This window comes from Struthio camelus, chromosome 3 (genome assembly GCF_040807025.1).
Source record: "Struthio camelus isolate bStrCam1 chromosome 3, bStrCam1.hap1, whole genome shotgun sequence".
Classification (NCBI taxonomy): Eukaryota; Metazoa; Chordata; class Aves; order Struthioniformes; family Struthionidae; genus Struthio; species Struthio camelus.
In genome coordinates, this window is record NC_090944.1 from 64,719,436 (window position 1) to 64,732,957 (window position 13,522).

At 38.3% G+C, this 13,522-nt stretch overlaps 1 protein-coding gene across 1 annotated transcript; it reads left to right on the forward strand.

The window, feature by feature from the left end:
• The first annotated feature begins 714 nt into the window (after positions 1-714).
• LOC104148497 (nephrocan) lies at positions 715-12,363 on the forward strand. Its single transcript, XM_068938130.1, has 3 exons — positions 715-963; positions 5,939-6,840; positions 10,228-12,363. The coding sequence occupies exons 1-3, from the start codon at positions 775-777 to the stop codon at positions 10,673-10,675; spliced, it is 1,539 nt and encodes a 512-aa protein (XP_068794231.1). The 5' UTR covers positions 715-774; the 3' UTR covers positions 10,676-12,363.
• The last annotated feature ends 1,159 nt before the right edge of the window (positions 12,364-13,522 follow it).

Consider the following 13,522-nt stretch of genomic DNA (forward strand, 5'->3'; position numbering starts at 1 on the left):
AGAAGCGCTAACAACCAGAAAAAGCTCTGAAGCAAACCTTGATGTTCCCCACCTCTCATGAGGGAAATGGGTCTTATTTTCTTCATCATCTGCCACTGGATTTATACTATGTGCTTTCAGGTGTTTCACATTTGTAATTTTCAGATACAAGAAGAGTAACAAAACTTTGAATAACTTAGATTTTTATAGAATATTTAAAGAAATGTATATCAACCAACACCACTCAGCTGTATTATAAATATTCAGAAAGTTAATTGCGTGCTTTACTTTTAGAATAATACCTTCCGGGTTCTTTTTTTTTTTTTTTTGTCTCAATAGTGTAAGAGGAGGTGTAAAAGAGCTTCACTGCTGGTTGTAGTTGGTTTTTACTGTTTCTAATACTGGGTCACAGAAGATACAAAGGTTTTATAGCCCCACTATAAAACAGCTCTTTATCTTTTCTCTGCTAATTCTGTGGTGTCACATTTAACAAAACTAGGAAACTGGAGATAATATGGATGTTTGCAGATTAGATGTCAGGTAATAAATAACACTAATTTCACATACCTACAAATGTAAAGGCTCCTTATCACTGTTTAAGTTTCTCACTCTTTGTAATGCTTGCCCACCTTTTAACCCAGGCAAATTACGGTATTGTTTTTGCTGTTTTTTCACAGGGATAAAATACACAGTCATAACATCCTTTTATCAGATTTCATGGTATAAAAGGACTTTGGTGCATAATTCACACTAGGTGTTGCTGAGACGATTGTTTCAGAGTTCCTGTTTTGGAAGATGTATTTATCTTACTTCTTAGTCTTCTTGTTTCCTTTTCACAGTGGTCTGAGTACCACTTGCCCTAGAAGATGCAGCTGTGACTCTGCCCAGTCAGTGCAATGCTACAGAACCACAGAGATCCCCAGAGAGATTCCTTCCGCTACCAAGAGACTCTACGTCAGCCACGGCAAAATTAAACAACTTCAGGTAGGAAAAATCCAGTATAAATACTTTCTATAGTGCACTGTAACCAAAAGTGATGTTTCCCAGATGGTGGTAGCTTTCCAGTGAAAGGAGCATCTTATTTTCCAGGTTCTAAAACTGATAAAACGGTGCCGAATCTGTTTTTATTTTTACTTACCTTTTAAATGTATGTAAATATATTCCTATAGTGTTTTCATTATCCTGTGGTCTCTACACACCAGTTCACATTGCCTTGACGATTTCCTTTATATGCAACACAAAAAGTAGCTACTAAAATCATTATGATTTCGCACATATGTTCTACAATTTGCAACAAGCCAAACCATGACTTGTTTTTAAATGGTTAAATGGCCATTCACTTCAGAAGTTTATTTTTTTAACCTGTTCAAAAGATGTTCCTTCTCTTCATACAAAGTAATCTTTTCCCATACTAAATAGAGAGGTTTTATGTAGCTAGAGTGGTTTCCCTAACAAATGAAACTGAAGTTCTTTTTCCCCTCCAAGTTGCAGCTTCAGGTACAACTGCTGTTAAGAATCACAGTGGGAGTTAGTCATCAGGGCTTGATCCTGCATTTTTAGAGTCCAAGGCAGTGTATGATATGTTTATAAAAGCAATGACAGGCCAATCTAATAACCCATATAAACAATAGAGCTTCTAACTGCAGCTGACAACTATTTGTGTTGTTAAAAGTTTTTTACTGGATTTCTTGAGGCATTATTGGATCACATTTTTAAATCGTTATCAGTTTATGCTCATTTTGTCCTGAACTGGAGTAGTGCTGTTTCCCACCCTGAAACACATTAGTTTAATAAATTTACCTGCCATAAATAGACACAAGGGAAGTACAACCATTTGCATTATATATACTTGCTGTGTACCAGTTTTCTACGAATAATAAGAAATGTCCAATTTCAAAAGAGATATATCTTCTCTTAAGTATACCTGTCCTCATACAAAGAATAGATTTTTAACTCCTCTGAAATACATCTTTAATTTTGCTTTCAGGATTGAATAAAACGGGCTAAAAGGCAGTTTAGAGCTATATCTGGGATACCTGTTGCCCATGGACAAACAGTTCCTATTTGGAAGAATTTTGGAATTGAACTGTATACAAGAGTTTATTTCTCTTCTAGCCAATACTAGTAGCTCTGGTTTTCTTGTTGGAGCTTTCATACCTTCCAAAGTTCAGCAGTGTAATTTAGCTATATTGATGTATCTAGTTAAAACTAAAGCTCTGTCTATAAGGAATTCTTTATCAGGAAATATATCTTCTGTGCAAAGAAAATATTTTTATTTCAAAATAAGAAAGATGAGGCATTTTTCTTTTCTGTAACTAGTAAAGCAGTCTTAGATTCTGATTTGGGAAAAAGACAGGTATCTGTTATAAAGCATTTAAATATTTGTTATAGGTGAATTGAGTAATGAAATAAATGCTTCATGACTGCTCAGAACAAGTGGTGCGTGAAACTATCTTAAGAGAGTTTGTCACTGTTTGCATTAACTCAGCTGACCAATCAGAATGCCTTACATCTACTGCTGGCTTTGCACTCACAGGAAATAAGTCCTTCTTGTGCCATCTGGCTGCAATTACCTAGATTCTTTACTTATGCTTAAACTGGGCTTGTGAATATATTTTTCACTTTTCTGTCCATGTGACAAATTGTGCTCTTGAGGTCCTACCATCATAAAAACAAACACATATGCTTAATTTTACACAGCTGGAGAATTCCATTGGCACATATAACAGTGCTTGCAGGAAGAGACTTTGATTTCTGCTTGTAAAGTACCTGTCTGGCAGCTCTAAAGGAACTCTGTTTTTTTTTTTTTTTTAATAATTCCTTCATTTCCCTCATCTTAGAGAAAGAGTATTTCCAAAAAGAAGTTGAATATAAGTCTAGGCTTTCCACAGCTGACCTCTAAAGGACTTTTTTTATACGTGCATTCCCATATAATATGGTTTGGTAATTTGCAGCCTCAGAAAAATAAGTCTCTGATTCAAAATGAGCACCAGTAAGGAAGACTTAGTGGACTTCAGTTTGAACTGGTCAACACTAAAATGGTAAAGAAATTAAAAAGAAAAGAAGATATGTTTATATGCTAAATACAGTATGTTTTGAAGAAAAGAAAGATTAGAAAGAACAGAATTAAGTCTGTTTTACCCTGATAAATTTTGTATTTGTTTTGAAAGGATTGAGGGCGGTTGAAAACACTGGCTGCGATTTTGTTGCTGTTGTTGCTGTTATAAGCAGAACTTGTAACAACATAACTAGACTATTTTTAGCATCTTTTTTCTATAATTTCTGCATCCTGCTTGATTTAAAGAGCAACGATAATCTCTTTGTTCTAAGTTTAATGTTTCATTTATTTCTAACTATACTAATGCTTATACTTTCTGCTAAAAGTAAGTTGTTTCTCTGGCCCCCACAACATTGCCTTGAGAAACTCTGCTTATAACAAATTCCAGGTCATAAAAATTCCAAAAGCTAAAAAAACCCTAAAAGAAAAAAAGTTTAAAATGATACAGTTATGAAAATGTTGCTATTAAAATAAAAGTATCTTAAATACATTTTCTGAAGATCTACTTTTTAAAATGTAAAACTATTTTAGTATCATTTTACAGTTTAGAGAGAGATGAAAACATCACTTTGTAGCAAAAAGACAGTGGATAGGCTTTCAAATGTGTCTTGATTCAGATTAGTAAGACTGTGTGGGTTGCAAGAGTATGGATGTTTAAGTCTCAGAGCAGCAAAAGTCTGGCAAAGCATACCAGATATGTGGAAAATAAAAACTGTAATAATTCACATTAAGAAGTCTCACATCCTTCGTCACAGAATAAATGTACACTGACCAGACGTAAAAAGAATTGATTCGCATGGTTCTCTGCCACCTACTAAGGTGAAAATTAAGCGTCTTAGAGACATACAGCAATCAACTGAGCAAAAGGAAGAAATATTTCATTTGAACTTACAGGAGAAAGCATGTGTCAAACCTATTTCAATTGTTATTTCAAAACCTGTTTCAATTTCCTTAAGACTGCGGTATCGTTTACATACATTCCTTTCAGCTCTTGAGCACTGCAGTTCATTTCTGTGGGAATGCTCGTGATTAAAGCTTTGCAAAATTAGCCTCCTAATTATGGCCAGAACAGGACATACCATTCTGTAATGACTACATAGCAAAAAAAAAAAAAAAAAACCACACTTTATGCAATGATAAAAAATAGAAAATGGCCACCTTGGTTATTTACTTTTGAGAATGCAAGGTGTTTTATACATTTCCTCATTGAACTGAAATGCAATTGATAGCAAAACCTGTATCAATAGAGGCTCCGTATCTGTTCTTCCTCATTGACTCTGCATCACATCTTGAAACACTCAAAAATGACTTTATGAGACAAAATGAATATAATCAGAAGCTAGTGGCAACTCAGGACGCCAAAGCAAAGTGAAATCTGACTCTTCTTTCACAGCCGTGGGGGCTCTAATTTTAACAGAAGTTAAAACGTGCGTTTGTAGACATGATAAAGAGATACAACTCAAAAACATGCAGGAATTAGACAAATGAAGCAGGAAGGAATCTTTTTACAGTCACCTTCGTGAGCTGATTTAAGACACGCAAGTATGATAGCCAAATCTGTTCACACAGCCAAATCAGGATCACAGAACAAAACTACAACATAGTACTGGAGCTGAGAAGGGATTTGCACTGCCCTTCCTTAAAACTCCTGACTCAGAGAAGGGGTTATGCTGCCGAATGCACTTTATAGCTTCTCTCAGTGCAAGTAAAACGTGCCTGTAGATAATGAGCCCTTGGGGAAGCGGCATGCAGACTAGTGTCAGTTTAACATCTCTTCCTGATGTGGTACTCCTGAGAACTATAGTGAGATCTTTACTGGACATGTGGAGGAATATGGATGAAGGTACTCCTCCTTGCCTCCCCCATGCAGAACACTTGCTCATCTTGCTCTGAGCTTTCTGTGATTACCATATAAATGAATTTTCAACAAGCAAGCACCTAGGTCAAAGGGTAGCATCTCTGATAATTTCAAAGAACTACTGTTTAAATAACAGGTGTGCCCTGAGAATTCCTGGATTTATCCTCATTCCATGGTTTCTCATATCTCTGCTAAGAGGAAACTGCCAGATTCATTTATACTTGCTTGTTAACTGGAGACACAAGATGGCAAGCTCTGTAAACAAGCAGTTTCCAACAGAGGAGGAAAATAATGAAACAATTAGTCTCTATATATTACAGTCACAGTCAACATGTAGGTTTCATTTACCACTGCAAAGCATCTCTTTATTACTAAGTAACAAAAACTCAGTACCTATAAAAGCAACCTGTGCCATGTAGAAGATTTTCAGACCAAACTGCTCTGACACTTTTGCTTTGGTCATCTCAGTATTAGAGGTTTTTACTTTGAAGAAAAGGTGAGATAATGGAGGAAAAGAAAAGGTACAAGTGTCAGATTTTAGTTCCCTGCCAAAACTTTATGGTAGGTAGAAGTGATGGTAACCATGTGTGCTTCCTCCACAAGCTGTAGTGACAGTAGTCTTGCTATATAGAAACGGCTGTATTATGAATTCAAATCTGCACCAGCAAGCTCCGCTGAGAGCACTTAGCATGTAACAACCATCTACTCTCTGCAAGAACTCCTGCTACTGGTGATATTAGCTATCCATTTACACAAGCTAGACACCAGGCAGAAATGAAAGGAACATGTCCTCTTCAAGCCTGTGTATTTGTTCAAAACCAGGTACAATATGGACTTAAACGACAAAATTCTAAAAACATAAGTAAATACTGGCAAACTGCAGACACCTGCAGTAGCACATCTCTAGTTGTTACTCAGTTCCTCTTAGTTTCTCATTCTGTAAGAATAAACACTAGCAGATGGTCAGAGCCTCTGGAAGTAACCAGAGGAGATCCATGAATTAGATGGTGTATTATCACATGAATTATGTTTTTCTCTTTAAGATTACTGACTTCAAAAGAATGTCAGCCCTTGAAGAGCTGGTCCTGTCGTGCAGTGGAACAGAATCAATAGAAAACAATACTTTCCAAGCTCTGAGCACCCTGAAGTCCCTGGAACTCTACAAAAATCAGCTGAAGCATATACCCACGTTACTCCCATCTGGCCTTGAAATTTTAAAACTTGGTGATAACTCCATCAACTCTCTGCATGCATCTGATTTTGAAGGTCTGAGGAAACTAAGGGTGCTTGATATTCGGAATAACTTGATTGTGACTCTGCCTCTGAGTGCATTTTCTTCCCTTTGTAATTTACAAAGTCTGGTTCTGGATGGCAACAACATGGAATCTGTGTCTGCACCACCTAAACTTCCTAGGCTGAAGTATCTGAGCTTGGCTGACAATAGACTCAACTCTTTCCCTACTAGCTTCTTTGCATCTTTCCAGAATCTACAGTTTCTCAGCCTAAGCGGCAACTTTCTAACAAAAGTGCCTCTTGACCTGCCTAAGTCCTTGCTATCACTCAAATTAGAGAAAAACCGACTCAAAACAATAAGACTTCGGGACATGAAACACCTCGAAAACCTGTCTGAGTTCTTCCTTTCAGAAAATCAGCTTTCATCAATAGATGGTGCCCAGCTTCTTCCTAACTTAACAACATTGGAGCTGTCTAAGAACCAGCTCCACACTATGCCACTCAGGCTCCCAGGCAGACTGCAGAAACTGGACTGCAGCAATAACCTGATTCAAAGGGTGACAGCACAGGACTTCCAAGGATTACAAGACCTGAAACACTTGTTTCTTGACAACAATGCTGTTCACATGTTTGAGGCAGGAGCTCTTCAGCAGTGCGCACAGCTTTCTAACCTGGCACTGGAACAGAATCTCCTGATCTCTATTCCACTGAGGCAAGTGAATCTGAGGATAGCTGGTTGACAGGTGTCACCTCCCCTTCCTTAGATTACAAGAGTGAGGGCTAAAATGAAATAAATTTGCATTCAGACCCTCATGGTAGAACTCATAGTAGCCGTCTATCCATACCTTAAGCCCACTGCCATAAGTGACACTAATTAGCACCCTTATTGGCAGCCTCAGCATAGAAGTAGAGCTGTTTCTATTACATCTCTGGCCTCCAGTGAATCTGCTCATTTCACATTTCTGGCTGCCAGTGAGACTACTTTATTTAATTAGCACATGAATAAGAGGAACAAGCTAGAAGAATATAAAAGAATGATTATGGAGAAGTTATACTGCTGCTTAGTTTTATCTTCTCCTGTTATCACAGAACTCAATAAAAGTGAAAGACAGCAAGTTTAAAGCTATTTTTACCAACCCTTATGGAGCTTATCATTGTTAACATATTAAGATTTCAGGAGCTGAGTTTGGTCAAAAATCACGTGCTGTTTAGGTGGATATTAGCATTGCCAGCTTCATTAAATTCACACACAACAAAGTCTTTGAAAGGCTTAAAAACTCTTCTGCTTCAGACTGTAAGCAAAACTCCAGTCAAAAGAGCACAGACAAAACATCCCTTGGGCACACAGTGTTCCTTAATGTACCCTACATTACAGGGGGTACAGGTTCTCTCACATTTAACTGAGTGTTAATCTTGGCGATTACCAGAGATGAGATGCTAGACCAAACAGAAGCTGGTCTGATGTGAAGTGGCAATTTTTTTTATTTCAAAAAGCTGTGCAGTAAGATGGCATAAATATAGCCTTGTAATTCCATTAACATCAGGTTCTTTAACCTAGCTGCACTATTAAATTTTACTTTTATGGCTTGTGGACAAGTTTAACTGGCCCAAATAAATCATGTAGTAAAATTTCAATTCGTTTAGCATTAGGTTCCTCAGCATTTGAATCTATTTGGTAGAAGCTTTATAATCAGAAAGAGATTTAGTGGTATATAAATATTTGATTTCAGTGCAGCTTGACAGGAATGTTTAATGCTTTCTAGTTACGTTAGTATTGTCTAATTCATCTTATTTTACAACCTTCATACACAAGGGAATTAACAGGAAGAAAGAGTTCTTTATCAGCCTTTTAACAGTACAGCTTTTAAGGACATATTGGAAACAGTATAGCTTTTAAGGACATATTGCAGACTTTTACTTTGAACTCTACAATGAATACAAATTTCAAGTGGAGAGCAAACATAAAAGAGGGAGGGAAATGACAAGAAGTAAAAACCTATGTACTTAATTAAATTGTCTGCTGATCCCACGTAGTTGCCTGAATACCAAGAAACAAAAGTGTAACTTCTGACAGTTATCTGAGAACTACCAGTCACCAGTCTCAAAGGTTACAAATATAGTTAATATGTCACAGTTAATGGGTCTTAGCAGTTGTTCAGTGGGGATGAGGAGAAGAGAGGTTCTTTTGTTTTTTGTGAAGAAAATAACAAAAGGAAATTGCCCCCAGCAGAATTTATATCCATTCCAAGTCCAAGTACTTAATCAGGACTCACACAGTAGAGCTCTTACTTCATAAAATCTTGTCAGGAGGGGTCAGAATGCAGGAAACAGCCTGATGATTTTCCTTGGAGCAGCAGCACCAGCAGTATGGCTGTCATGGTCAACTCCTGAACATGCATAGCTTCTGTGCTAGCAGCAAGATCACTCATCACATACTCAAATTCATAGTTATTATCTCAAGATACTCTCAACTTAAAGTCAAACAATACAGCCACAAGCTTAACATACTATCCATGGTACAATAATACTATTCACAGGCTTAAGGATTTGCCGGTCAGGCTTTAGATTGTAATCTGGTTGGATAAATATCTCAGGTGATATCCAACTACCTTTGACATCTGTGGGACTAGGATTTCACCCTAGAGTACCCTTACGTTATAGTGTAATATTGGACAACTATCATTATTGTCTGTAGTTTGGTTTCAAAATACAATTATTGCAGTCACAAACATTAGTAAGACCAAATTCTGCAGAATCACTTACCACTCCAGCACATGAAATTCTGATCTCACACAGGAAATATAGTTCCATACAGAACGGCCTTACTCTTGAAATATTCCCAATGAAGTTGTGAGATATACACAAATATGGCAACAACCTTTTGGCCTAAGAGGTCAAACTCGGCCTCACAGAAGCAATCGTTTCAGCCAGTGACGCTCACACTGGACTCTATCAGTCACTTTCAAAGATATCTCAAATCACTATGTTGAGATAAAAATCTACCACATCAACGTTTGTTGGTTGTGGGACATTTCATTGTAAGCAGGTCTTGGTATTATTACTTTAATTTTACTGACAGTTATAGTAAATAAGTTTCCTTAAAATCTCCAATTGTGATTCTTAATCTCATCACCTTGCATACTGCAATAGTAAAATGACTTTTCGGTTAATCTCAAATTAACTTAAATAAAAATAGTCTATACCAATTAACGGGCTTTTTGATTAAACAGATTTCACTAACTAGAGCTGGAGAAAAATAGAAGATCATAACTGAGCAAGACTTTTGAAATAAAGTAGTTTTGTCACACAAATTTATAAGATATATGAAAGTAAGAATGAAATTGAGAAGTCTAGTAGGACATCCAGAGACCATTGGCTCTTTTTTTCTTCTAAACGTAAACAGTTCTAATTCTCTAAAGTACTCTTAAAAAAGGCCATTGAAAAGCATTTATATTTTTCCCTGTTGCTCAAAACACAACAACATCAGATGGGCTACTTCTGAGATGATTAATTAACTTTTGAATCTGATGGGAGTAGGAGAATAAAATGGAAGAAAAATTCTAGTTCTTTCATCTATGAAATAAATCTTTTTTTTTTTTTTAACAAATCATATATAGAAGTACTTGGGGTAGCAGAGCTGTCATGCTTCTCTAGACATTTCATCCTTCATGCTGCTACAAATGCATCTTTCATGCTGGTCATAGGCTTGCTTATGGCATTAAAGAGTACAGAATCCAATTTTAAGCTTACTTGACACCCACTTGAACACATAACTTTCTCCTTAGTACAGTAGGACTAAAATTGCTGTTTTGTTCGGTTGAACAAACACCGTCAGTACCGGTCAGAACTGCAATGATTTAGAAAAACAGTTCAAGTGTACATAGACAGTGTTCTGATAACTTCAAAAAAATGGACACAAGCATTTCAAGACCACATCTTTTTACAGAAGAACGCATTATTGCTTTCATTTACCACCGCTGAACATCAAAGACTTGTAAGTCAGCTGTGGCTGAGCAAACACGCACCATCAAATACCACCTACACAAATAGAATTAATGTGATGAATATAACACATCTGTGTTGTTTTATTTTTATTCAGACTTCCAGATACCCTTGCTAGATTGGATCTAAAGGGAAATGGAATAGAAGATGTTGGAGAACAAGAGCTGAAGGACTTGAAACAGCTTCAGGTTTTAAATTTACGGAACAACAAGATATCCGCCTTGGATCGCAAAGTCGTAGAGTATTTACCTCGCCTCCGGCACCTATATTTAGATGGTAACCCTTGGAATTGCACTTGTGACCTTCTCAGAACCAGAAGAGCACTCATGGCCAAAGGAACGGATGTCAGAGGAGGGCAGTGTGCAGCGCCAGCTGAAAGCCGAGGAGAAAGCTGGATGTCTTCCAAAAAGATTCTGCAGCAGTGTCAAGACAATCTGTCTTCCATGGAAAAAGGCAAAGAAGACAGAAAGAAAATGAAACCCCAAGACACCTCCAGCATCCCAGTAAACACAGATGATGATTACTATGATTATGAACTAGATTAACCCCATGGTTAATCTACGGTGAAGCTTAAAGATGTCTAGAGCTGTCCACTACCCTGTTTCTCTATTGACAGCCAGCCTGCTAGGCCACCATTAACTTTTCCTCTTTAATTTGTACTAGAAGAGTTAGTAGCTGGGGACAGAAGAGCTAGGATAAGGATGCCATTGAAAATTGAAAAAAAACCCACAAATTTTTCTATGCCACTAATATTAAGTAGTTTGAGGGAGGTAACAATACAATTAGTATCTCCTAGAAAAAAATCTGTAACTCTGTACGGACTTTTTTATACTAGACCATTCTTATAGTTGCATAAAAAACACAAATAAAATTCTGTAATACCGCAAGATACTATTACTAGGAGTCTGGCATTCAACCCATTTAAACTCCTAGTTCCGCAATTGAAAAGGGAGAGCTACATTCATGTGGCTAATTTCTGAGGATCGTTCAGAGTCTTGCTTTTGAGAAATGATTTTCAGTTTTCCAGAAATATTTGCCTCTCATTTATTTTTAAACTATTTTAAATGACATTAGACTAAATTAGCTGAGCTCCAGGTAAACAAGGAGGGTGTATCTTTACCATAGCAAATATAACAAACAGAAGAATCAGTCAGTGTCCTGCTTAATTTAAAGATTTATTACTAGTTCCAAAGCAAAGTAACGTTGATCAACCACAATACTGTGGTCAATTTGACCTTACTCTATTATTGTAAATAGAGGGAGGGAGACTCCTGGGAAATAGGATCTACCTCTGCAAAATATTAAGGTAAGGTCAAATGAGACAAAGTTATTGCAAGAGTTTGGATTTTGGAGATGAATAGCTAGTTGACTATAATGTAACTTAAGTTGCTGCGTATATATTTTTGGATGATGTGTATTTCATGTGGGAGTACACGCAGCAAGTGTCCCCTTTCACTGGCAGAAGCCTCCCACACTTCAACACACAAAAGGACTTCATGGTATATGCATCAACTCTGATGTGTACGAATTTTATTGAGTACTTCCTAAAGTGCTTGAAAATTAAAAAAGGAATACCCAAACCACTAAAAACAGCGAATTACAAGCAGCAATCTAAGGGATTTCCCGGCAGTTCATAAATCTCAGCCGATAACTGAGCAGCGATAACACCAGCAAATTACTTTTCAAAGCAAACAGTTTCTATTATTCTTTATCTCCCATTGGCATTCAGTAACTGAATAATCACTCACATTCATAAAGTCTGTTTTGTCAGGTGTCTGAGTGCAGCTATTTGGTTATGTCCCCTATGCAAGTGCTATTGACGCTTGGGTTTCTTAAGCACCCAGAACGTTCAGCTGTACAAGTTAAACAGAATGACGTAAGATAATTTTTCTTTAAACTTTAACTTTTTAACGTGTTATCAGCCCAATAAAATTTTGAACAGGACAACCTTCCTAGCAGTTTGAATGTGTTATTTTTATTAGTTAATGCTGCTTTGTAGTAGAAGCCTGAAATGTATTTATTTTCTGAGCAATAACAATATTTTAACACTACAATATTTTTAATTCAATTTCATATGGATTCTTTTAATAGGGTACTGTAAATATCTTCCTGTGTCATTTCACTCCATCTGTGTGTCTCATGGCACAGGCCTAGCTTGATGGCTCTTGCTCTTATCTTTTGCCTGCAACATATTTCATATCTCTAGATCTATGGATCTTCACAAGCTGAGGTAGCAAGAACCAGAAAACACAAACTTCGTGTAACAGATGTAATTCACGTAAATGGAGGTCTTGTGCTAGAATATTGAATTTGCTCACTCCTTTAGAGAATGAGGATTGTTCTTTGAGTCAGTGCAACAAGTACTCCTCTGCTGAAATGATAGACCTACTGACAGAAAACATTGAGTTCTCAGTCATCATGCTAACACGCTCAGTAATTGTCTAGAAGATATTGTGCCCCCATTTTCCATACCAGGGCACTTGCAGGAGTGCTGTAGGATTCCTTAGAAAATAGTTCAGGCCTGCTTTGAGGATAACACATATTGTTAATAAAGACTCCTATCAGACCCTATTGCTTATAGAGTGTTTTTAAATTCCCTGCCATTTAAAATATTAAAGCAAACAAGGCATTACTAATATTAAGAAAATAAAGGAATCAAAGTAGGAAGTATCTTAATTAGACCTCCTGAAATAGCTGGCAAATAAGACAGCCTTTGTCATCTGGTCTGACAGACTTGCTGAGATTAGCAAACTCCAAGCTAAAGACAAATAAGGCTTTTCGAAACCGCGTCGCCAGTTTATTAGCGTTTTCACGACTCATCAGACAAGACTCTTCTCCCTCGCTAGGGCCAGCGTTTCCGCTCGCTGCTGACACACGCTCCGCAGAACCTGCAGGGGAAACATGGGAGTTTTGGGGGGTTTTTTTGGAGGGGGGGGTGGAATTCAGCACTTCCTCCGTCGCGCCCTCGACGCGGAGCCCGAGGACCGCAGCGCGTAACCGGGAGGACTGAAGAGACGGGCTAAACATGCAAACCCGCCCCCCACCTCCACCAGCTGAGGCTCAGGAGGGCAAACCCGGCTGCCCTGCAGCCTACCGCAGCCTGACCCGCTTGAGGCAAAGAGGAAGCCCTCTCCCCCCGTCCCCGGGCACGCCTACCCTCGCCTAACCGCTCCCGCCCGGGCCAGCACCGCCGGGCAACGGTTGAGCGTGACCCGCCAACCCCAACGGAAGCGGCTGGGCCGGGGCGGGCGCCGCCGCCGCCGCCTAGCAACGGGCGGAGCGCCCCGCGCACCCCGGGGGCGGAGCCAAAGGCCGGGCGCGCTCCCGCCCCCCCCCCTTCATCCCCCCACCTCGGTCTGCTACCCAGCCTCCCCTTCCCTTAGGGCCACGTC

What these genes read in the sequence shown, in the direction of transcription:
- LOC104148497 (XM_068938130.1), top strand. Translation starts at nt 775, where the DNA reads ATGTATTTATCTTACTTCTTAGTCTTCTTGTTTCCTTTTCACAGTGGT. An exon ending in GCAAAATTAAACAACTTCAG is followed by an intron (nt 964 to 5,938) that starts GTAGGAAAAATC and finishes TTTCTCTTTAAG; the next exon opens with ATTACTGACTTCAAAAGAAT. An exon ending in CTGATCTCTATTCCACTGAG is followed by an intron (nt 6,841 to 10,227) that starts GCAAGTGAATCT and finishes ATTTTTATTCAG; the next exon opens with ACTTCCAGATACCCTTGCTA.